At 33.3% G+C, this 26958-nt stretch overlaps 1 protein-coding gene across 6 annotated transcripts in view; it reads right to left on the reverse strand.

Annotated features, from left to right (window-relative positions):
- LOC132698194 (paired box protein Pax-5) overlaps positions 1 to 26958 on the reverse strand; it is a 259029-nt gene that overhangs the window by 56094 nt on the left and 175977 nt on the right. For 5 of the 6 annotated variants that reach the window (XM_060664133.1, XM_060664135.1, XM_060664132.1 and 2 more), the window contains one exon: positions 15285 to 15500. In XM_060664133.1, coding sequence (XP_060520116.1) covers positions 15285 to 15500 — 216 coding nt within the window. The remainder of the gene's footprint in view (positions 1 to 15284; positions 15501 to 26958) is intronic. The other variant, XM_060664131.1, reaches the window with a different exon arrangement.

Below are 26958 nucleotides of genomic sequence, written 5' to 3' on the forward strand. Positions count from 1 at the left end.
TCAGTAACTTGAACTCTACCAAACCGGAATAAATGAATCCAATAATTAGAATAATAACTTTCGTGGTTGATTTGGCGTGTGACTATCGGTCTTCGATTGACAAAAATTTCTCCGCGCTTATGCAAATCTGTCGTGGAAGCGGCGGCTCGTGTTCACCATTTTGCGGCTGCCGGATATCGTCTCCCCCCGCGCCGCCCCCGAATCTGAGAGGCAACCGAGCGTTCCGGAACCGTCTTTCTTCCCTTATTGATTTTCTCCCCCGTTGGACGCAAAACCCCTGACGGGCCTCTTTTACTCCCCTTATTTCTTCTACCTTCGCAAGAGAAGGCACTTTCGACGAAATGGAAAGTCAAATTGTTTCGTCTTAAATTTTTATTTTTTTACAGTCAGATTAAGACAAACTAGCCAGTCGGTATAAACATAAATAACCCCAAATAACACCTAATTGTCATTGTACAAACTAACCTTAAATATAAATAAAAGAACACTCAAAAAAGTTGGATTTTGGCAAAAAAATTCTGCTTTATGGGTTGTTATTTTTGTCTAATTATCGCGAATTTACCAAATGAAACTATAATTTATTATTTAGAATAGAATTTTTTTTTAATTATTTACATATTTAAGTAGCTAAATGTGGAAAACCATTTAAAAAAAACATCTTTTGACAGAAAAAAAAAACCATTTCTTATTTTCAAGATACAAGAAGTTTTTGTTTATCTATTTTGTTTTAATTTATTTAACCTAATCCAATACCAATAATATATTAACGCGTTAGAAACGAAGAAGAACAATTCAACCCACATTTCACTACTAATATAATTAATAAAATTGGTTAGCCTTCAACCTTCAACTAGTTGTCAAAATGTAGAAATGTCAGCTATTGGAACAAAAGCAAGAAAGATAAATAGGGGCACAAAAAAAACATAGAAACGTAAAAACCTTTTTTTTCCCAAAATTATTTTCGTTTTGAGATTAAGTCAGATAATTGTACCTGGGAGCAAGGTCAATCGTAACGCGATTGATAGCCTAGGAAAAGCCCTTTTTAACGACTCCAACTTTATTAAAATTCGTTAAACTTTTTTGAAGATGCGGACAATTATTTAAGAATATGTTCGAAAACTTTCCTTCCAGAAATAGAGCAAACAGCATTGAACAAAAAAGGTTTTAATTTGTTTCTCTAAGCATGCTTCTGTAAGATTTTTTTAAAGAATTCTAGCAGGGGTCTGATTCTTCTTGCGTGACTTTTCGTTTTTTTTTTCTCTATCTGTTTTATTTTCTCATTTTTTCCCTTTACATCCTTGACTCTTGGCATTACGTGAGACATTTTTGTCAGCTTCATTCCTCACTTTTAAGAACTCAATTCAAAATCGAAGGCTTTGAAAATGCTAAGATTTGTTATGAAATTTTCTCAAAATTTCCATAATCCTTTCTTTTCCAAGTCTATTCATTGGTTCATTTGGAATATACGCTAACTGGTACTTCTCTTATCACTACGACCTTGCAAAGTGTCCAACATTGTCAGATGTCAACCAGAAACTCTTTATTTTTTCTGAAATTTGATCCAATAATGAGTTGGCCAAGTCGTGTTATGAATTGGAGTTCTCAGCATCTCTACAAATTTATTTTATTTATTTTCGCTAGACATTTGTTTGTAGAAAACCACTCTTGAAATGTCGATACTGAGGCTAGATTCCTTAACACCTCTAATAATGGTAAAAACTACCTCAATGTTCACAAGGTTATTAAAGTCAAACTTTTTATATTCTATTTTAGACAAAACATTTTGGATTCTAGTTATACATGGATTGAAACTTTTGCAAGCCGTAAGCCGAGATAAAATTTGTCCTCTCGTCATGGCTTTTTTGTAATATTTCCAATTTTAATAAAATCAGATATCACAATTTTTTTTTGTAAGTATTCTATGATTTCGAATTTAAATTTTAACGTAAACTCTTGATGCTATTTCAGTTTTCTTTTGAACACTTCAACAATAATAATTTTTTTCCTTGAAGTTTCCTTGTTCCTGATGCTATTTTCCTTCATCCGCGACAAGGACAACCACTTTGCTGTTGACATTTTTCTTTTTCATTTTTGGTGGTCGAAACTCTGATGATGATACTCTCTGTTTTAATAGAGGCTTTATTTTGAACATTTTTGAAATTAATAATAATAATAAAAATATTTGTTTAGGAAGGTAATTCTAAATAACAACTTGGGGAACTCTTTACGCACATCGTCCGTTTTAATTATGATCCATTTCGATACATCAATGACAGTTGTCGTCATCATATTACACGCCCCCCAAAGTGATATGCAAACACGAACAGTAGTTAGATAGATAATTGCATTGTAATATTTCGACCGATTAGATAAAATAAAAACATTGTCCCCCGTATCTGTCGCTTTTACTGAGTCAACAACCCGTCTTTGTTTATCCGCGGGAGTGCCGACACCGACATTCATCAAAACCGAGCTAAAACATCAAATAAAAAAAATCCAAGCCACTTTAGACTAATAAAACAAAAACGTTTCTTTTTCTTAAAACAGAATAAGCCCGTTTTTTTCTAGCAAGAAGTAAAAAATCTATATATCTATAAATTCGGAAAAAGGCACCACAGCGAGTTGTCAAATCTTGAACACATATAGTTTGTTCCCATTTAAAATGACATCGTATTCAGCAAATACAAATAAGTAAAAAAAATCGTGTTAACTTATGATTTAAAAGGCTTCATTTGGGATATACAGGGCGTCGAAACATTGCCAAAAAAATCCTGTTTTTTTCTATATTTAAAAAATTCTTCTACATTGTACTTTCAAACATGATAAATGTAATAATATAGGTATGCATACAAACAACAATTCTTTTTCTCCAAAATGGTTGGTTTAATTTAATTTAATTTATCTAAATTTATTAACATAATTTCGATAAACCGTTTGCAAGCCACCTTTTTTATTATTTAAGTGATTTAAATCGGTCCCATGAATGGCACTTGTTAAACAAAAGCAAGTTTATCTTTTCTGAAAATTTGTTTTTATTTGCTAATTATGCCTATTAAGTTTTGAAGCAAAATCAAGATATTTTTTTAATAAAAAGACGAATTTTTTTCGCAATATTTCAACATCGTGTATCTCTAAAACGAAGCATTTTTGAACATACGTTTCTATCAATTTTATACTAACATTTCTCAATTTTAATTCGTACCACCCTAATAAGCAATGTCATCAAAGCGATGGATTTGTGAATTTGAATAATCAAATTCAGTAGATTCATTGTGTGTTTTTAGGAGTGTATAAGAATCTTCCATCTCTCTCCTTCTAATAGATTAGGGTGGAGATATACTAAACATTTTTACCATATTACAAAATATTTTTTAATTATCTTGCAGTGGTTTTATTTTCTATAAAAACGTATTTTAATATTTAGCAAGCAAATTAACATTTTCTTTGTACCCCAAGTCTTCTTCTACCTTCCTACCAATCCAGACATTTTTTTCTGCTATGTACTTAAATATACGGCCATATAACTACCAAAGCTACGTAAGTTCCAAGGGTGAACCACCGCAAACATACCAGCATCACGTCTTACATCGAGCAGAAACAACGCAATTCCAACCCCTAATTCCCCAATTTATCCCTTAATAATCCACCGCCGCAAATTTTATGAATACTTCCCGCGCCCTGGTTTTCCCATCTAAGCACTTAATCCACGATAATTCGATCCCCCACGGCGGCGTTGCAGCATCTCTGTTCCCCACCCCGTCGCCCCCCTTCCCCCGTGTCCTCCCCCACACCACGGCCGAACGGCGTGTGCAATCAAAGGACGAGTGTGTAAGATTCTTTCGATTCGCTCGGGTGGCTGCCGAGGGGTGTGGCGTGGTAAAATGGGGGGTGATTTTCTGCCGCCGTCGACGTCGGTCGTCGGTTCCCCCCTTTTTACGTTGACGTCTTAGTTACGGGTTACGCTGTTAAGATACGGGGGGGAGTGTGACAGCCTTAGGATACCACCGGAGGCTGGTACGATCTCAATAACAATCTCTGAACCGCAAAAAGGCCATTGGAGTCTTCTACTATTGGTTACCGAACATTAAGAACACTTCCTTCTCTACCGCACTCTTCAATAGAACGATCGTACTGATCAAGTACTCGTGCTGTACAAGCTGTAGTGAGAGTTCTCGATAAATCGATTATTTCACAAAATCGTCAAGTGCTGAAAGTGCCGTTAAAAAAGAACTGAAAGTAACAGTCTATTCGGTAGCATGCGTTCTGGACATAAAACACCTCATCCCATCATCAACATTATAGTTTCTTAATTCCTTCACCTTCTTGATGTATATGGGTAAATCCCTAATAAGCATCTGAACTTTTTTGCCAAGGAAATCTAAACCTTTTCCTAAGGCTTCTTTATTAATCTTGGGAATAATCTACTATGAGTTACGGTGTTCTTTAATAAAGGGATCCCATAGAGGTGGTTGGGATATTTAAGTGTTTAAAGAATATTACAGTTTAGAAAATCAACAAGCCGGTTTGAATGGGTCTCTAGCATATGATAAGTTTAAAAAAATAAAATATTTGGGAGGAAGTTCAAAAAGGCTTAGTTCAGTTGTAATTTAAAAGGTTTATAAATTGATTCATATACAAGACCTGGCAGCTAAGTTATAAAAATCACAGTAGCTTTAGTTTCATATTTCCTCCTCATTCTTGAAGAACTTTTTTTAATTAATTAATAAATTACATGCATTACATTGTAATTCGTTGATTACAGTGTCTAATTAGTGACTATAGCACAAGATCACTGTCATCTGCATCTCTACATTCCAATATCGTTTCTGATTCGTAAATCCATCTATTGCAACAGACCTAAGATGTTTGATCATTATAGTTTGATGATGGTTGGATTTCTCTAATCTACAATTCGAAAATTCTGGATATTATGCAGTGCCTTTTTCACAACGTCTTAAGAGAAGAAACATAAGAATTTACTTGGACTTATACCTAGTTTGTAGGATCTAGCAAGAAGGAAATGTTACCTATGAGCTTACAAGTATACTCCAAAAAGTATTAAAACATCTCTTTAATATGTAACAGGAGTGTGTGTACTTTTTAAAAATTAGACCCCTTTTTACCCTCAGTGTGTCACAAACTGCTAAACTTACAGGGTCGTTATTACCAGTAAATCAAACTATTCAACAGTTTCCCAAAACGGCTACAAATTATTAAAGAACGAAATATTTAACATTTTATTCAACCTTAAACAAACGTTTTAAACGAGTTTTATACCAAGAAGAGGAAATTTAATTATTTATTATTAATTAGTTAATTAATTAAATTTAATTACTTTCAATAAAGATACATTATTGTTGATATTATTATTATAATTATAATTATAATTATTATTATGTTTAATTTGTTGCATAATCTATTTTTTAACTCTTATATTCGCAAGATAAACTTCAATTCTGTCGTAGCATATTTCTTTTTGGTTTCCTAGACAAAATTATTACATTATTGTAATTGTTAGTGTCTCAGCTTTTTGCATTTTTAAATTTATATAGCAATACTCTAGGACCATAAAAATGTGTGTGACTGTTAACCGCATGGAAACTTTTAAAGTCAACCCCGTAACGCAACGAAAATCGCTTTTCCTCCCTATTTCTCTTTCTCCCGACGAGCATTAAAGCAGTCGTCATTGAGAGCTGCTTTTCCAGGCAGTGTGGGAATAATAGCGTTCGGTCGTATGGCCCGCGTTGTTGCCTCGACTTTTTCTTTTACGAGCGGCCATCTTGCGGCTTTTATTGGGACGCCGGTTCTTAACGCCGCGTCGTTTTGACTTTTATTTTCGCGGCGGAAGCTTAAACTAGCCAGGTTGTGTACTCGTAGGATAATGAAAATTTCACTGGTCTCATCTATCGATTGGAAGCTCCATTATTTTCAAGGAAAAAATACATTGCTGGATTCACTAGGTCATCTTCCAACATTAAGCAATACGTTCGCTGACTTCAATTTGGCAAACTGACTGGGTTTCGTTTGGAAGTTGACTTGGTTGGATGGTTGTGTTAGCAAGAAAATTGCCGTGTATGAGGTGACACCAACCCAAGCGAGGTTCACCAGGGATTTTGTGCAAGCGGCGTCATCGGTCTTTATTTTTTCGAAAACAACTTTGGTGACGCGGTCACCAATCAACCAACCAATTTCTTAGTACGCAAATTCAATATTATGACACTCAGGGGACACCTTTAATTAACAACTTGCATGAACGATTTGAGGTTATCTCTCGCGGTGGTGATGTGAATTAAACACAAAGTGATGCTATTTAATACCGGGATTCCTTAAAGTCGCAGGTCAATGCAAATAAACCACAATCGACCGAGGTCCTAAAGGTGAACGTAACACGATCAAATTCAGCTGGATCTGTGGGGAAGAGTCATTGTAAATTGGACCACTCAGACCCGTGCCACCGCAGTGTCATGTTTCACACTTAATAGATCATAGTGAAAAACATTTTACAAACTGAGAAATATTGCACTTTGAATGAGGCCACACACACAACCAGACAAGAGAATAAGCTGTTAATTAATCAGATATGGACAAGAAACAGGAAAATGTCAATAATAATAACTGAAAATGGTGACTTACGATTGATGGAAAGCCAGTCTTCTACAATCTTTCTTTCTGATCTTCAAGCTCAACAAGTTACAATACCTACCGTCTAATTTTGAACCTGCAGAAGCTTTACCGAATATGGAAGCAACCTCAGAAACAGAACCGCAATCAGCGTTCGACTTGTCCGGTAAATTATCGTAGAAAACTAACTAAAAACAAAACAGTAGTAGGAGCTTTAAGTTTCGAACACTCGAAGTGTTTTCGGAGCGCGAGCATTGAAGATGCCAAGTGAGATTTTGGCGAAACGTCTGCAGGATTCCAGTGGGATGCAGGATTTGCAGGATTCCAGTCGGATGCAGGATTCCAGTCGGAGTTCAACGAGCGAACGGATGATATCCCGGAGATAGTGTCATCACATTTTTCCATCCGTGAATCAATACGTGAGAATATATATATATATATATATATATATATATATATATATATATATATATATATATATATATATATATATATATATATATATATTATGAATAATAAATATAGGAAATTTTTATTGCACATTTAGTTGTTCTTCTGCAAAAAATATGTTGAATTATCTAATTGGATGCGAGGTTAGTTCTGCACCAGCGACGGCCACATAGCGACGATATTATTCACAATGCTTTGGTACTTATAGGGCAAGTAATCTGGGAGTTGGTCGCACATTATTCAGATAAAATCTTGAAAATATGATATTGCTACACTCTTTATAGAAGTTTTAGATTTGTTATGACTTTTCCGACGATTTTTTATTATTAATTATCCGAGCGTTATATTAGTGAATGTTTTTGTTGCGTTTTTATTTTATAAATTGTTAAATGTTCGTCCGCATAAATAGATAAGTTATATATTCCTACATGTTACCTGACAATAAATAGAATTTCAAAATTATGGATGAGTTTATCTGTAACACACTTAAATTTTAAAATATGGAAGTCTATTTCTTGGAAGCTTAATGTTTATTTGATTTCACTATTTCAATTTACATTAGCCCGAGATGCATTATTTTCCATCCTGACAAATTGTAGTTTCAAAAGATGATATAAGAAATATTGCCCAATGTCCAACAAAATGTCACTTGCGTTCCGCTGTGGGATATACGCGTTTCTTTCCGTTTCTTTATTCACTATTGTTATTAAAACAATTTTTGTCATCTTATGATAACGTGACAATTTTTTTTAGCAAACACCTCTATTAAGTCAAGTCCTTTGGGTCTGAGCCTTAAGCCCATTTCGCATTACAACCGAAAATCTCCCATAAACAAGATTAAAATTGTAATTCCCCGAAAAGTGTTTCCACATGCTCCGTTGTAACTGAAGAGGGTATTTTAACCCCGGCAACAAATCTAACATCGTCACAATAGCCGTTCGAACAATGGTTGACACTTCAATGCAGCCAAATATTTGCTACCGTACCTTCGATGCGCGTCCTCGTCGTACCCGAAGACTCGGTATATGGCGGTCCTCGTCTAGCACAGCAGCTGTCTGCTTCGACAATACGCCGAGTCTATATTATGCCTATTAAAATAAAGTTTGGCTTTATACCAGAAGTGGCGCAGTTCATTAAAATGTTTATTTGTTGCTTGAATAAATCTACGGGGTGTCGACCGAGAGGTAGTAATCGCATTGATCGATTCTGTACGGAGGAAGGCCTAGCGGAAGACATAATCCAATCGTGCGAAATAAAAACAGATGCCCTCTTGAAACAATGATACGTGATAGCAAGCTGGCAGAAAATTCTGCTGAGTGGACTTGATCTAGAAGAAGGCGGCTAGTCAAGATTAGGGTATTCTCGTTGATTAATTACTTAATTTAATTTATATTATATCAATTGATATACTTGGAAACGCAAAATATTTGCGTCTTTCTAAAGTTTCAAAAACACGTATTGGTCAAAAAATAGCAGGACTAATATTTGAAAAAAAGACTTAAAATACAGTCGTATCCAGTCGTGTGATGCTAATCCAAAGGTCATAACACAATTGTTATAAAAATTGTTTTACAGTAGGCGTTAAAAACAAAATTATATTGATCATTTTGAAACTTAATTAATAATAAATTAAATTTTATCTTATTATCTATATTCTATAATCACTGGTGTTTAATCCAAATAATTATTCCAAGGAACGAAAAGAAAATGAAAATTTTGCAGCCAATCGCCACGGAAAAAATTTTTGTCTATAATATTAATGAATGCTGAACATGCAAACAATATACTGACTCAATGAATTATTTCATTAAATTAAAGAAAAACGTATAATTATTAATAAATTTTTTCTTGATATTAATTAATATATTGAATTAACGAATGTATTTTATTACTTCATTTACTATATTCATTAAATCAATGAACAAAATCAACATTCCATCGTCAAATATATGAAGACGTTTATTAAAAAACATATAGTAGTAATCACTAAACTCAAATGTCCCATTACAGTATTGTATATACTCAGTTGCCAGCCTGAAAAAAGTTGCTTCAATAGTGTTTTTCCAGATTTCAAAATTATTTTGAATTAAAGAAGCACTTTCTTAATAATTCATGTTTTGGTTTTTTTGAACGACTCAAAACTGAATAAAAATTTGTCTTTCTTTTCCCCATTTAATAATATTTCTATATGCTTTCCAAGATTCCTGTACTGCCTCGTATTATCCTGGACACCGTGTATTATATAAACCAGTATCTTTTGTAAGTTTAGTAAATCAGAAAATCAGGATAACTACATTGCAATAATACATTATTTTTAAGGAAATTAAAGGGCCTTATATCACTTAAAGAATTGCACTGACACAAGAATTGTGGTAGGTTGTTTATTTCTTGTTTATATTCTTGTATTGAATAACACGCTGCATCGCCTAATACAATTAATGATAGAATATCCAAATTTGGTATCAATTTTTCTTTTAACCTTCTTTAGTCTTTGGTTTTCTTCGTTTACACGGTTTAATCTTCGTCGGTATTATATTGTGCTTTTTTTGTCATGCACAGTCCTTAAACTATTTACTGGATATTCGTTGGCTATTTTTCACTTTCAAATTAGTTTATCAAATTTAAAAGTTTTGTTTCTGCTTAGGGATGTAAAAAACCTGAAACTTGCTTTTTATTATTCATATTGACTGACAAAGTCCCAAAACTGACAGCTGAAAATCAAAACTTTATAAAGTCACTTAATATTGTAAGCTTCTCCTTTTGTTTTCATGTCAATATAGTATAGGTCTCTCTTATTTATATATAACAAGACCAAGAAAAACAAAAGTGAACGTTTATTGTTGATAAATCGTAAGACCCGTACGACAGTGCCGAAAGGTCCCAAAAATAAAATATAGGTTTTAGTTTATTTACGAAAAATTTCAAGGAATAATTCACAATTTCTAAGTAAGAATTTCTGAGAAATCAGTCAGATTTCTGACTTAAGTACGGGACATGTCGAATCGAAATATGAGATATTATCAAAAAAGTGATTGTTAAATATTGGTTGGTACCTTTTCATCTTAAAAAATATATATACAAAATTCTTTTAACTTTTTAAATGCAAATAAGTCTATGAAAATTCTTTCAAATTTACATCATGTTTGAACTAGAACTCGACAAATAAAAAAAATACGATTGGATTAATCTAAATTATATACCTCTATTAGCAATATCCAAATAAGTTGCAAATCCGTAATTGTCATGTTAAAAAAGTGCAATTTTTATTATTATTATAAAAACAATTTCAGATAATGAAAAAATTTAGAATGAAATGAAATCACTGAACGTTCTGTGACCTCCGAAGTAAGCGACTTTCTTTTAAGGCATGTTAAAAGCTCAACCATAATATTTTGGTGACTTATGTCAGGAATTCTGAGTTGTTTCACAGAAGATCTGACTGATATCAGAAATTCTAACTTATTCTTCAAAAAATTTCCTAAGTAAACTAAGACCTATATTTTATTTTTGGTAGCCTTTCAGTCCTTTCGTAGACCCGGACGATAAGATTGGTTTTGAGTTTACCTGAAACTTCAGGTTGGAATTTTTGATTTTCGGTTGGGGTTTCTCCAAAATTCGCCTCCGCGAAAAATACGCGTAGAGAAGTCGGTCACGTGACCGGCTACGTTACGCGGTCACGTGACTTGCCGGGGCATTAGCCAATTCGAAAATCGTTTATAATCGAGCGCGGTTCAAAAGTTACGGCCGCCTTAGAAGATTTGTTACGGCTTACGAAACGGGGGGCCCTTTTAGAAGGGGGGCATTGATATTTTATATTAATGAATTCCATTAGGTTTCAGAGGCAGGCGCGCGCGACTCGCGACCGACAGACATACGACTTTTCCGCAAACTAATTAGCAATAAATTCATTATAAACGAATTTAAAGTAACGATGTAGACAATGTGCCTTAGAGACGGTAAATTTCACGCGGGTACCGAGCCGATCGGTACTACTCTCAGTTACCGATCGGTACCCGGCTGATTGTGATTTAGAGTACGGCGGTAGACTAAATGACTCACAGAACTGGGCCCCTTGAATAATTTAAGAGCTGGCCGCGGGCCGCAACTCACAACAACAGAACAATACGCGACCGATGTTTATTCGTTAACATGGAAGGATTGCTGATTTAAAACGTAGCTACAGATAATGCCGACCTAGTTCTTTTTTACTTTCAATGAAACGCTGAGAGGTACAACTACGGTGATTCGTGGTCGAAGAGAACAAAAAAGTGAATTCCGCTCGTCTGGCAAATTGATCACCTGTGCTAGATATAATTTTTTTCGACAATAATACAGTAAGTAATTTCAGTTGTTCTCAAACAAAAATTTTGCCAAACTAATTTGAAACCTATATCGAACATTTCTTATGAATGAGTTTTAGCCCATTTGATCCCGGGGATAGTTTGTTCATTAAAAATAATAAACTAATTAATTTACGGAAGGGTTTAAACATTTATGTTCACCTGCCAAAATTTAAAAAATTTTATAGAAAAATAGCTTTTTAGTCAGCTAGCTCTTAAATTGTAATTAAATCAACTAAACTTTCCTTGGTTTGAAAGTTAGTATCTACTTTGGCGATTTCAATAGGTGCATTTGAAGATTGACTGCTGAAAATAAGTTTAAAGATAAACACATTACTAAAATATTCAGGCTTCTCGGTCTATGTAGTTTGATTTATATTTACAAAACCTCTGGATTCCTCCTGCATCGATTGTTGACGTCTTGCTGATGCTTTGACAGTCACCCTGTTGGCTTTTTTAAAACTTAACAGGACAGTTTCAGTTAAGCCAACAGGATGATTGGAGAAAAGTCATCATCAACCGCAGAAGGACTCCAGAAGATTTGTAAATAATATTACAGTAGCCTGGAAGTGAAGTTTCTGTCAAATTAGTTTGATTCCTCTTTTTCAATTAGGATGTATAAAAAAAAATGGTTGGAAAAACGCCGAAAATTTTTTTTGCCAGATTTTCCTGAAAATCGATAAATTTGTAGAAAACCGAAAAAGAAACTTTTTCTAATAAAATTTTTCGGTATTTTCAAAAATATTTTAATACTTTTTTATAAAATATATCAATTTTGATTGGTGAAGGCAAAGCTGCTTTTATTTAATTTTTATTTATTATTTTTAATGCGCAATGATCAGGAACAGAATTTGGTAAAACTCATTGATGAAAATTATTCCCTTAAATGTAGATTTTTGTAAGGGATTTTGTTTTTAAGGGAACTTTTTTAAAAATAAGCTTAGGTTAAATGAATGATGGAGTTGATTAGTTTTGGAGTTATTAAAATTAAACAAAATAAAAAGATATTTTTTATATTTCATCCGTTCATAGGTACCTAATGCATTTGTCAAAGTATAACTTTCCACACTAATAAAAAAATACAATAAAAAAATTTGATAAGTTAGGAAATTAAGATTATATTTCAAATCTGGTAAACTAATTTGAAAACGAAAGAGAAATTCCAGAGAGACAACAAATATCCAGGAAATAATAGAGAAAGCACTTTTGTGCAAGACAAAAAAACAGAACATCGAAAAAGATTAAAAGGTCTAAAACGAAGAAAACCAAAGGCTGAAGATTTGAGGGAAGATCAAAAACCAATAAAAATGTAGTAAAATGTGTTAGGAAAACGGTGGAAGTTGATAATATGAACTGTGAAATATTTGCAAAATGGCTCAATGAAAAACTGATACCTAATAAAATTCTCCCCTATTGTACTTCCCTTTTAATTGTGAATATGTCTGACAGATGGTTGTGAATACGTATGGTACAGACCTGTTGTTGCCTGGAGAGATTTACTATCAGCTTAATATCTTTGCTCTCGAAGTTTGATCTTTTCAGTGCTTCAATCTTCAAGTCTTTTGTGCTAGGTCAAATGCCTTTTTAAAGACTATAAACTACGTGAAATAGCAGAATTTACAACTCGCTAACTAACCAAAACTATTTCAAAAAACAAATTTTAGATGTCTTGCTATCAAACCCAAGATTTGAAGGTAGATTTTCAGATTTTAAGATGTCTGGCAAAATTTTCGAGAATTACAAATATAGAGCGATCAGTCCTATACAGCCCGAATAACCCTGAATGTTTAGCAAGAAAATATTTTTAAAATGTTCATCTTTACATTTCTAACGTTCATATGTAAAATCTTTTCCCAGAAACGTAGTCATTACACCAGCATTTCTCAAACGTTGAAAACAAATCCGTCCGAATGCGAATCCAAACGTACACAACAAACCGTGAGCGTATCACCTTCGCGACAGCGCGAAACTTGGGTCTGGCCGGATGCAAAAGCTCTCTGCCGACGTATTAGAAGCTCACAAAGCTCTCCGTGGCTCGCATAATCTAATATTCAATGAGACTTATTAGTTTGAGGCCCGCGTTTTGTTTATAAAGCGACGCGCTGATGGAACAATTAATGTGACGGTCCCTGGCGGGACGAATCTTTTGTGCACCGGAGTGCGCAGCTTTCAGCGAGGTAATAAGATTTCGGTTTTGAGGACTTTCGCGTTTGTGGTCGTTAAGATCGTTGTAAGTGAATAAAGGGGGCGGTTTTTAATGTGTAGAGCGTAACGGGAGGAAGATCTTCAATGCTACAGGGGCCGATCACCATAAACACTGAGCGGTGAACAGTTTTTGAGACAATTGGCATGTTCTCTGATATAAGTCAGTGCTGACATAGCTCCTGGATGTTTTGAATGGAAAGAAAGATCACGGTTGGCGTTGCTCTCAAACTTGTTTAATATCTCTAATATACAAATTATTTGAGAGGAGAGCTGATGTTAGATGTTTTAATTCAAGGGAAAGACGTAGGTTAAGGAGTATAGAGTTTAAATGCACAAGAATATTGGGGAGGAATTTGTTGACCATGAGGTTAAATAAGAGGCGTTGCCATAGTTTTCGTTTTAGCTGGAAAGCTTATAGAAGCTTTCTTCTCAACAATTTTCATAAATATATCTGGTGATAATGACGAACTTATAGGTGTTCCTGACATTTGGCCATAAGTTTGAGAGCTTTCATATATTTCTTGGGATCTTTTTTAAGTTGACAATAGGATCCGCCTGTAACAATGATTGGCAGAAGTTTTGTATAAAGTATTACGGTAGCGTGTGGAAATTTCTTAAAAAAATTATAGTATTATTTAATTATTATTATTATTATTTTATTAATTATTGTTATTGTTATTAATTATCTTATTATGATATTGTTAATATTAATTCACCTCCTCAAGGTCTAAACAATCATGGTTTGCGGAGTTATCTTTATAAACGAGGCTGCAAAAGATGGCTTGAATCCGTGGAGATTGTCGTTTTGAAAAATGTCCTTTGTGATTAGATCCTTATCACTTTTTACTCTCTTTTTATGTTGCCTGTTGCCTGCTAGTCTTGGCTTGATTCTGATTTGATTTTATTGCTTTTACCATATTATGTAATTTTTTAAATTATAGCTACAAAAATAGTATTTAAAATTTGTGTATTTGTCTATATATTATGAGGACCTAACTTGACGATCGGTATCAATATGTAAATGACATAGTTAAGATCTAATATTTACGGAGTCTGGTCTACCCCTTGTACGTATATAGTTAAAAAAAATTTAACCATAAAACGTGGTTAGCTAGCGATACAGTTCTAGATAAGTAAACAATAATCTAGGGAAATTTGTTGATTAATTATACCAACGGAAATAGGTTAAACATATATATCGATAAAATAGAATTTGTTAGGCTTTTCACCAGCAAAGTAATTACTTAAATTATTAAAATATTTTAAATCAATAATGCAGAATTACAAGAAATTTGACAGAAAATCAAATCTCTTAAGAATGAAGAGAAAATGTTTGAATGTGTTGCATTCGACATCTTGTTTGGGAAAACTGTAAACTGTTTAAAATATCAGTCTAATTTTTATAATTTTTTAGCAAAGTCTGAATAAGATTGCATATTGCATTTTATATATTGCTTTTATTCATTACGCAGGGTTAGCAGAAAGTGTTTTAGGTATTTGTATTGTAGTTTTTCTTTCTTTTCCAACAAGTATTCCCTCCACGTACTTGATTCTTTGATAAATCTTTACGTGCCTTACCTGGAACCGTTTATTTTTTGAAAAACAGGCTCGAAAAGCGGAGCCCTTAAAGCATTTCGAAAGGCTCTGTTCACTATTACGTAAACTTACCTGTTGATTGATGAAACACTTGGTACGTTGTCTTGGGAGCAGATCCCTTCCGCCAGCAGTCGGTCCCTGATCTCCCAGGCGAACATCGTCGGATTCTCCCGCTTGTAATTGGCGATGGCGTCTACCACGGGAGGCGTTGCGACCTTGGGCTTCGAACCGCCGATGACTCCCGCCTTGAAGCTCCCCGTCTCGTAATACCTGCAACCAAACACGTCCCTTCTATTAAATATTTAGAAGTCCACCGCGATCGTTTGCGATTGGTCGCAGTTCTAGAGCGTGCCACAACGATTTTGTTTGAGGCCTGCAAAAAATATAGAGCCGAGGCCCCGGAAAATAGGTTGGGACGTTACAAAGAGGCCCAGTATTTATAAATGGTAACTACGGAGTGCCAAAAAATGTTTATTTTTGTCCCTACTTGTTCAGAAGCTCGATCTAGGTGGTGCCACTCGGTTTTGATGACCTTACATCACCTGCCATAGTAAATTTTGTGAAATATTTTTGCAAACCAACATACATTGCTTATTTTTCCAACATTATGTTTTGTCTTCTACACCTTGTCCCTCCATACTCACGAGAAAACTATTCTTGCATTTTAGATAACTCTCTGACTTAAATAATTAAGAAACGGAAATGATGCTTCTGTCAAAAAACAGAATGTTTCACATAAAATAGAGAATTTCTTCCACGACCAGTGAAAATGAGTGACCGTACTTTACAAAGCTACAGACCATGAAAAAGCATTTGCTACAGTTCAACATCATATATTAATAAAGTTACTCAATAAACTGGATCTGGATAACAAAGAGAGCAGGTTGGATCATGAATATTCTGTATGCTGATGATACAGTTTCCTTGCGGATACCATGGATAAATTACAACTCCTTAGCTTGGTGGTAAAACCGTGAGTTTAAATATAAGCACCAAGAATACTAAATTTCTCATCATGCTCTTCGTAAGACTGTCTTCATGTATGTAAGAGATCATCACCAGTTGCATGAGAAAACAAGCAATATGTACGAGGGTCACTGGAAAAGTTTCTGACCTAACAATGCTACAAGACATTTTTTCCCTTTTTTTTTTCTACATTGTCTCCATGTAATTCTATACACATATCCCAGCGTTTCTCCTCGCAAAATAATTGCTGACGAAGGTCCTCCGAGTGCAGTTTTCAGATGAGAGAACAAAAAGAAGTCGCTTGGAGCTACATCTGGATTTTTTTTTCAAATGTGACCGTTTTTCCTCAATTTTTGTCCCCAGCTTGTCAAGTAATGATGCGTTGTATGCTCCTGTAATAGTTTTTCCTTTCCGAAGGTAATCGGTTAAGCTGACTCCATGGCAATCCCAAAAAATACTTCTTACGTATTTAATAAATTTCACTGAATTTTGCCAAAAGTCAAATTATTTAAGAAACCATAACACTTTTGGTAGCTGCCCTTGTGAGAAGAATGCCCGACAACGTTCTTACATGTATCAAAGTAACAAATCGGCTCACATTCCGTGAATTTGCCGACAAATTTAACTTGTAACAATCTGCATTATTGGGCGAGACACTGTCGCGTAAAAATTTATTGCGCGGCCCCCATCTGACAGAAAATCTGAGCGGCGCGACCAAAAATATACCTGAATGGGCCCATTATGGAGCCGGCCGCGTGTGCAGCGAAGTTTCACACATATGATGTGTTCGTCAAAGGCGGCATTCTTTGATCCCGGCCACGCTTTGCGGCCCTTTCGGGCCACATGCCTCTTCCTATATACTAAAATCTGTTCGCAATATTGTTGTAACGATGACTGTCACCCAAACAATAAAATTAAAACAAACTAGCTTTACAAAGGTTAAGATGTATATCATATTATTTGAAAATCACGAAGGCTTTGAAAAACAAAACTTTGCTCAAGGCAAACTCAGTTAACCAATGAAGGTGACATTGGGGGTTCCATAGCGAACAGTGCTTAGGAAAAAAAAACAGAGTTCCCCAAAGTATCGTAATAAAAGCAGTGTTTTTTTTAATTTATAAATTCCTTCTGATCATAAATTGCGATTTTTTCGATAAAGACTCTTTTGATGACTTTTATTCAATTCTGTAGGAAAATATCTTTAAGGGCTTCATAAGCGTATTAACCCTATTAAGCGTATAGGTCCAAACAGCTTTGCCAATTGACCGTAAAATCATGGCAAGTAAAAGATGAAATTTCACAGAATGGGGTAAAACAAAGAAAACTGGAAATCCATAGAAAAATGAAAGCAGAAATAGGTGTTAATTGCAAATATGCCATATCCAACCCTTGGAAACATCGTCGACGGCTGATATAACAGGTTTGGATAAAAAATGAATTATTACATTTGGTGTTTTTCTTCAGTCATTCACATCTTGATATTAATTAATTTGGAAAATTTGAAGCGATACTCAGAAAGAACAAGAACATTAAATTTAGATTTGTACTTCTGATATTACACACCGGTTACCACAACATTTTAGTGCATAATTATGAACTTTATTGTGCCATTTGGGGAGTTACAGAATGAACTGTGAAAAGCATGTAATAAAGATTGCAGAAGATTCAGAGAATTCAACGTTCAAACTTCTCGGACTGCCTCCAGTAACGATCTAATCCGAATGTTCCTGTTTTTTTCAGACCATCTAATTAGTACTTCATGATGAAGATTTTTAAAAAAATATGGTTTAATTCCATTAGTTCCATTAGCTCCATTAGTTATGTTTTTAATGAAGATCATCTTTTGCTTCCCGTTTCCGTTAAATTTTAACCCACTTACAGTCGTTGACTTGCCTATTTAATTGATCTCTTTCCGTCTCTTTTAGGAGCTCTTATAGGAGGTTTGATTAATTCTGAAATCACCTAAGACATTTTACTTTTTGAGTAGGAACTTAATGTTAGGAGTGCCAATCTGGGATAACACACTGTATATTAATAAGCGTTTCTTTTGAGTCCTAACGCAACGTAAAAATATTTAGCAAAATAAAAAAATATATATTCTACAAAAAATATCAATCCAGTTCTACCACGCAACCCACTATGTGGCGGCGACTAAATCGACTGCTGACTTTTCGTTACAGTCTATTCCCCAATCCCCCTCGATCCGCTTCCGCGCTTACTCCCCCCTAGAACCCCATGATTTCATCCCGGCTTCCCCTGGAGTTCCGGCAGGCGCAGCTAACAGGATCACGCGACCTGCTGGTCTAATGTTTTTCCGTTTTTTTTTTGTAAGGGGTGGGGAGAAGGAAATGCTGCGTTGCCGAGTAGAACGAAATGGTTTTATGGGTTTACAGATATAAGTGATGAAAAAGAAAAAATACGTTAAAATTAAGTGTAGAAAATAAGTAATTAAATCCATCAAAATTTGTAGACTTTATAGACTATTTCAAAAAAGTGTAGAGTAATAAAATCAGAAATTCCGTCCATAGGCGTAGGTAAACTGTATGCAATAAAATTAGTTTTGATGTCATTGCAAATTCCCCAAACTTTATATTAATAAATTTCGTTACAATTTTATATTAAGTAATTGCACAAATTCCACAAAATAAAGACCCTCAAGATTGTTGAATGGTTAATACAAAAAAAAAGATTTTTTCTATAAACTTTGACAACTTGCATATTGAAACAAAGAAAACGGAAAAAAAATTCTCCGTTGTTTTTTGCTTGCTTCCTATTTCCAATTTTTTGCTCTACACAACTAATATTATTAATATTAATTTAATTCATTAGGGCAAGAAATTGAAGCGTGAGGGGAATTTTAAAATACGAAGAAAATTGGTTATAAAATCCCAAGAAAGGGTTCTTTTATAATAGCAATAAAAACAGGAAAATCCTGTCTACCCTAACAACACTTACAGGAACCTAATGTAAGGTAACGTGACGTAAAGATGTACCTTAAACAAAAACATATAAAAGGAATTTTCATAGCATAATTAATTATTTGATTAATTATTCGTAAGTAATATAATTTCTTTAAATAATTATTTCATTTAATATTATAAATACGAACATTATGAAGCGATCAAACCCCGGCAACGAACTCGAACTTAGAACGAACAAAACTTACATGTATACAAAATGAAAGTATAAAATTTTACAAAAAATAAAGTATTAATTTGGCAAGTTTATGTGTATTTGTGTTTAATACAAAATGGATCTTTTGAATCAAATAAATACGTAAAGTCCATAAATTATCAATCAATTAACTTATATTTTACATCTAACAATTTAAATTGAGCAATTTTAAGTAATATCAATACAAAAAAAAATAGTTGGACATTACAAAAATGTATATGTCCGGAGAAATTTGATAAACATAAAAAAAAAATTTCAATTTAGAACACACAAACATTTACGCCTAAAATTGTTTATAGGTGATTAATAAATATAATCTTATATGTGGGGTAAAAGAACACACCCTTGTTATATTTTAATTAAAAGAACTTTTATAGGCCAAAGGAAATATTATTTCCCCTTCGCAATTATGATGAAATCTTCCTGTGTATCGTACAAACGCAAATTAAAACCTTTCTTTCCAACACTCATTGTTACGAAAACCTTATCAAATCTGCGGATGTCAACTTTAAACCTCGCTTTTCGGGTCAAATACTTGCTCTTCCTTGTCGATTTCGATAAGATTAGAGTCAAAATAGGCTTTTCCGAGAATTATTGTACCGTAGGCATTAACAAACGATGCAGATACCCGGTCTGGGTTAATTAGTCGTTTTTTGTTCATATCATTGAAAGGGTTGAAAGGATGGAGGAAAAGCTAGCAAGCCCTCGCTTATTAACAATAGAGCACCTACTAGTGCTGAAAATGCAAAGCCTAAATTGCGAAAATGTAAACTTTCCTCACTGATCTTTTAAGTCAGATTGCATGAGGGAATTACCCCACGGGGTAGATATTTCTCAATAATCGGCAATGGTGCGTCAAGTTTGTCCCCCGTTTTCAAAGGATATTCGTCATGTTTTTTTTACGAAAAGGCATAAAGAAGAACCTATGTCGCCGTTACGGTGGCCATTGTTGGTTTTTTAATGTACTTCCTATGCGGGGAAATTCGCAGTCGCCGTGCATTTTCCGGGAGATTTAGTACACCAAATTAAACGCGGCTAACAGCGATCGATTATATTTTTTTTAATAAAAATCGAATTTTAGTTATCATTAAACATCAAAATGTGCATCCAATGTCGATTATGAAGCAACAAAACAATTAAAAAATAATCCTAACTGTCATGTTACGTACAAGCGTATCGCCGAATTTATGAATGAGAATAGGTTACCTAATAGGTTCCAGCATGGGTATTTACAGGGAAAATCACAATGATTGTTCTGTTTGACCGATAAATAATTAGAAGTTTAATCTTAAAGAAAGACATTTTTAACATTCTAGTCAAAAGTTTTTTACTCAGATGAGAAAATTTTATATATTTTATTTTTAATGTATGTATGCATGTTCGAGATAAGGAACCTAAGTATGGGGTCTCAGTACCCGTTGAAGATACAGCTTATGTTATATTAGGAAAAAGTTGCCTTCTTTGAAGCTAGCTTATTTACATGCCGTGTAGAAAATTAAATTTTTTTGGGAATAACCGGATATCAAAAAACTAATAACACTTTTTCGTTGGCGCATTTAAGGTACTATTTTATATCTGACATTTCGTTTATATATCAAAGACTATGGTTCATTTAAAAAGCCTCCTTTAGCTCGAAAAAAGGAATCTTTAGAAGAAGCCCAAAATAAATAGAAGCATATATAGAACTCTGACATATTACCAAGAAATTTAGGAACAGAAATCCTAGTTCCATTTATTTACTATTTATTTTTATTATTTAGAAGACTACTTTGATAACTTACCTCTGGCACAAGTCAACAAGACGGTGCTCCTACACATAATTGTAGGAAGGTTTAATTAAGATATTATTATTATTATTATTATTATTACTAGAGCTACTTTTTTGAGAAACGAAAAATGGTACAAACCGCATTCTTCTTTGTGACATGGGGAATTATTGAAAATGTTATATTTTAAAATACGCCTTGTATCCTTTCTACTTGACTTAACTTATCGAAGAGCTAATAACTGTTCCTTATATAACTTTTTGTTTAGAATTCGGTGCCGCTTTCAAAAAAAGAGGTATACGGGGCACGTATGTAAATTTTCGAATATATTTAATTTCAATTGAAGCCTATTTAAGGTTTTCAAAGTTGTTATGTTAAAAAAGTTTCACATATACCAAAAACGCATCTTTCCGTGAAGAAATGATTTAGGATTCGGTATCATCATTTTAGAGACAGATTTTAAAAGTTGTATTAAGAATACTTCTTCTATAAACATATGTTCGAAAATACTTTACGAACGAGTGTTAAAGTTTCAATATTTATGGTTTATTTTACATTTAAATGTTGAATAAACGAAAAGATAACTTCTAAGCTACCAACACTATCTGAAACTAAAAAAGACAATTTATATTGCCTTTAAAAGTATAATTTTAATATGGGCTTGATTTTAGGCATTTGTTTTTCCTCGCTGGAAAACTCTTCATATTTTACCTATCCATTTTTGCTAGATCATTTATCCCGACACGTTTTTTTGAAACACAAATAAAATTTTGTGATTTGAAAACTATAAAATTGTGAAATTTTAACACGGAATCTTGAGAAAAGGAAAAATGTATATCAATAAATACTGATATTAAAATTTTATGAAGAGAAAATTTACTTTATTCGATATTTTGGGTTAGGAATCAGATATCGATATACGGTTACCACTAACTTACTGAGGTGTTACTACATTTTTATGAAAAAATGTCACATTAATGCATTTAACTATTTACAGAATTGTTCAATTTTTTTGATAGTCCATCTAGGAACCCGCTCTCACGGTGGACATAACACAGACTAGATCGATCTCATGGAGCACTAGATCACGTTTTATAAAATCCGTATAGTAGTTAAGTAGTTGCAGCTGATTTTGGTATATATTTAGTACACCTTGTACGACACTAGTCAAAAATTTTTAAACAGTCACCGGGCACATCGGACAAAATTCAGGATTTCACTATATCAAATCTTTTAAATTAACTTCTTGTGATATTCGTTAATGACGAATCGATAAGCTTTGATCTTGCCGCCGTCCGAGACGATAAAAACCGAATCAAACCGAAAGAAAGGATTTTAAATTACGAAAAAGAGGCGAGTAGGCGCCTTTTGATAGCTCTATTAAGTTCTTTGCTCGAGTTCTGCCAAAGAATTATTCCGATTTTCAACGATTATTAAGTGCCAGTACATGCTGCCCTGTTGCGAATTATGACCGATCCAAGCAGGTCCGTACTCTCGTAATTTAAATGATGAAAAACGCACAAATTGACGTTCGAGCCGACGATTTTGCATTCGATACCTACTATACAGGGTTGTTCATCACTGCGGGATTGATTCTATTATTTCTCCATAACAGTTTATTTAAATTTTCCATGCATTTTAACATATCACACCTCAATTTGTCATTAAGTGACATAAATAGAGAGTTTCAAATTATGTCCAACAGTTGACTCCTCCTATATCAAAACTAATATTTTATGCTAAAAATAATATCATTATAAAAAGGGTTCAGGCTTGAAGTATGTGAGTGCGAGCCTAACTTAGATGTGATCGTGGATAGTGAGTTAAATTTGGAGCAACGTATAAAAAGTTTTATAAAAAAGCTTAAATTTCAATTAAACAGCCATAAGGTAGTCGACTAGTTAACTAGACCCGACTTCTAGTTTTGATTGAAATAGAAAACATGAAATACCAAGATAAGGAATGAAAATAAGTATGGGGAAAAGTATGATTCATCGATGTAGAATTAAATTTTATATCCCATACATGTTTTTAAAGATATATGTGAACAGTATTAAAATGGTTCTTTGAATTTTAAATACACGTGTCCCCAAGATTTCGCGGTAAATTAAATCCCAAAAATGTGTAAAAAAAGGGAATTGTTCAAAATAATGTCTTTCCAAATTTTTTAAATAACCAAAATATCTAGGGTTAAAGGGAAACCTAGAAAAAATATGCTATTAAGCTCACTCAGATATTGAGAAATAAAATAATTTATTCGATTGAGATATAAAAGAATTCAGCAATAGTGCGCTACCCTGTATAAATGCGACGAACATAAATTGGTAACTTCTCTTCGTGTGAATGCCAGGATCGAAATAATAAAAAATGTGCATGAGTAATTGAACTGCTATAAAACGAACATGCTGCGTGTATAAATCGCACTGTCGATAATTGAGATCTAATTAGACAACGCAGCTGAAATGGTACACACCAGTGGCGGGAAAATTGTTTCAATATTATTATACCAGGAGACCTAATTTAAATGTTGAGGATGTAAAACCTATCCCTTGTATCAAACCGAGCTTCGAAAGGGGAAGGGATCATTAAACATGATGGACAACTTAACGGTTATATCGTAAAGTTCGGATAAATTGGATAAAATAGAATAAAATACAAATTTCTCTATTTCCGATATCGAATCAATACTAAATTATGATCACACTAATTTGCATATAACAGGAAGACGAGTTTGGTGATTGAAGGAAAGCTGTGTTAATACAGGCAGTTTATTTGAATAATAAATATAATACTTATACATAACTATAATTATAGAGATGGGAAGATAATTGAGATATTAATTCTTTTCAGATCAACTCCGAATGTTGAGTTTTGGTGGCGAAGAGCTTTGAACGCTTTTTTAATATTTAGCAAGCGCAGTTTTACTAATCGGTTTCTCAGCAACACATTGAGAAACACTAGCCATTTTCAAGAATCAACTTTAGGCACAACTGCTAAAAAGTAACAATTAATTAAACACTATGGCAGAGGTAGGTTAACTACTTCTCCGTCTACCTGTCACTCTCGTGACCCTTGACAACTCTCATAGGTTCAATATTACGCCTATAGAAGTTTTCCAGTTCAATAATGATTTATAACTCTTTCCCGTAATACGGCATATATATGGCATTTTCTTTTAAGTTATTATTAAACTTATATTTGTTTATAGAAAAATTTTGAGGTTCAGTGATGTATTAGTATGTGATTTAATTGATGTTTATAAGAAAAATCTCTGAGCCCCCTTGTTTTTCAGTATCTTTTTTGGGTTAAGGGATTGAAAATACAAATAAAATTTCTCCCTATCTTCTTCTCGAGAGGAAAATTATTATTACTACGTCACTCGCGCTAATCAATTTTAGCAATTTCACTATTTAGTTAAATGACAATAAAAAAATGGAAACATGGCAAATGAGTTTTTACAAAAATATATTTACACATTCGCGTATTGCATTTGAATCACTTTTGCTTTCAATGTTTTAGAGCAAGTTTACAATGTTTTGTTTTATTCCTAAAAATTGGGTTCATTCAAGTATCCTGCTAGTTTGTTGTATTCAAAGTTTATTTTCTAAAAATGTTTTGTAATATATTGATGTCAATTTTTCAAACAAATTTCTATATATTTTAAAAGCGATCTTAATTTACATATAACAAAATATTATAAATATCAGTAATTAATTACTAAAAGCATAATTTATGTACAGATAATAATTGGCCACCGTTAACATGAATATATTATTTATACATCTTCTGGATTCCTCCTGCATCGGTTGTTGGCAAGTCGAGCTTGCTGTTTCGCCAATCATCCTAGTGGCTTCTTTGGAAACTGTTTTAATTAAAGTTTCAGTTAAGCTATAATATTTATAAGAGTTTATTATGGTAATTATATTATATTAAATTTAAGATCACTTTTAAAATACTACATCGATTTACAAGTCTAATGTCCATGACTTTTTTTGTTTAGAAAATTTTGCCCTTCTCAAGGAAATAACCATAACCATAGTTTTTGAAATTTACTTTCAATTTCAGCCGTTGTATTAGAAGTATTATAAATTGTGTTTATTGTAAAATGTAAGAAAAACTATTAAACCCTTTGTGGAAAATATTGTTATTGTCATTCTAGAAAACCAATAAAATTAAAATAGTGAAGGGTATTTCGACACTTTTTTTTTGGAAAATACCTATTTTTACCCACTGCGCGGCGTCACTTTTAACGACCGCTTTAATAATAATTTAACCAACGTTTTTATTTATTATTTCGTCGCCTGTTCTTCGACATTCATATCAATCAACTCGATTAACCCCCGATTGTATGGCAAACAACGAACCCCGGCTCTTATTTTTATTAGAGTGACATCGTTTTAATGGGGAACCCCTCCTCATTCGACCTGGTCCGCGGGGGTGTCACTTTGGCACGTGCCGTTCAAAAAACGACAGAAGAAAGCCATAAAGTTAACTTCGGTCGCTTACTTTTTATTGTCAGCGGTTTAAATTAAAGTCGAAATTTGAGAATTTTCGGGTAATTAGGTAAAATTTTACATTAATTAGTACTGGTCGTCGTTGGGATCATGATTTGTTTGGCCACAATATTAAATCACCAATTGACTTGTAAACAAATGAAAATTCAATCTCGAAAAATATCGCTATAAACTAAACAAAACTGATTACCGTTCACCACAGATATTTATATGTTCCAGGCATCGTTGTTCAAAAACATTGCCAATTTACTGAATAGGTTATGATAAATTTAAAGAATACAGTTTAGAGGGCAAGTTATTATCAACAAGTTATTTGCCAAGTTATTACAACATTCTCTTTGTATTAATCCATAAAATCAAAGGCTATATTTGTTTCGCTTCTGGAAGTACCACTTTGTTTTCTACTTAATTTTTCTCAGAATCTCTTCAACAATATATTTTCAAGAGTAATTACAACTTGATATAATTTTGGAGCAACCCAAATTAAATAAAAAGCCCTGTAAGTAGGTATTACACAAGTAATGTGAACTATTTTTGAAAATTTTAAGAAACTGTTTTTAGGGTTCTAATAAAATATTGATTATTGATTATTGAAAATTGATTAAAAATTGATCAATAACGCAATAATATATAGGGTTTCATATTTGAAAAAATCTATCTTCGAAAATGATATAATTGTTTGATAAGTTTTTCTTGGTTTTGGTTAGTTTTGGTACTTTGTAGGCGATAAATCAATTATTGCGTTTTCGTTTACCGTATAGAGGATTGCCACGAGCCAAAAGTGGTTGACGGTGGCTTTCAAAATGTGCATTGTTCAAAATAATGCTATAGCTTCCAATACTTTCAAAGTAATCAATACATCAGAATTAAGTATAGGGAAACCTAAAGGAATGTTCCATACATTTTTTTCAGAAATCCAAAAATTAAATGTTATACCGGGTGTTCTATTTAAAATATGGAACTTAGAAATATGCTACTCTTCATGCTCATACAAACAATTTTTGTATTGAAAACATTTTGATAAAATAAAATCTTAACGAGATATAACAGAATGCGTCAGAAAAAACTTTTCTCACAAAAAAATCGTTTAATTTAACTAAACACATGTTTTCGCCCAGGATTTTTCTCAGGCCGATAGTCACTGGTAATAATTATAATACTATTATCTCCCTCTATCTACCAAACTCAACCGCAGCGTCCTGAAATTATTAAGCGTTATAATTTCATTAAATAAAACCAGAGGGCTTCGTTAGACCAATAATATTCGCAAATTCGTCACGGGGGTGTAAATCGCGTCGTCACACATCCCACTTCTGAATCGAAACG

This window comes from Cylas formicarius, unplaced genomic scaffold, assembly GCF_029955315.1.
Source record: "Cylas formicarius isolate icCylForm1 unplaced genomic scaffold, icCylForm1.1 PGA_scaffold_2__14_contigs__length_35257938, whole genome shotgun sequence".
NCBI classification, from domain to species: Eukaryota; Metazoa; Arthropoda; class Insecta; order Coleoptera; family Brentidae; genus Cylas; species Cylas formicarius.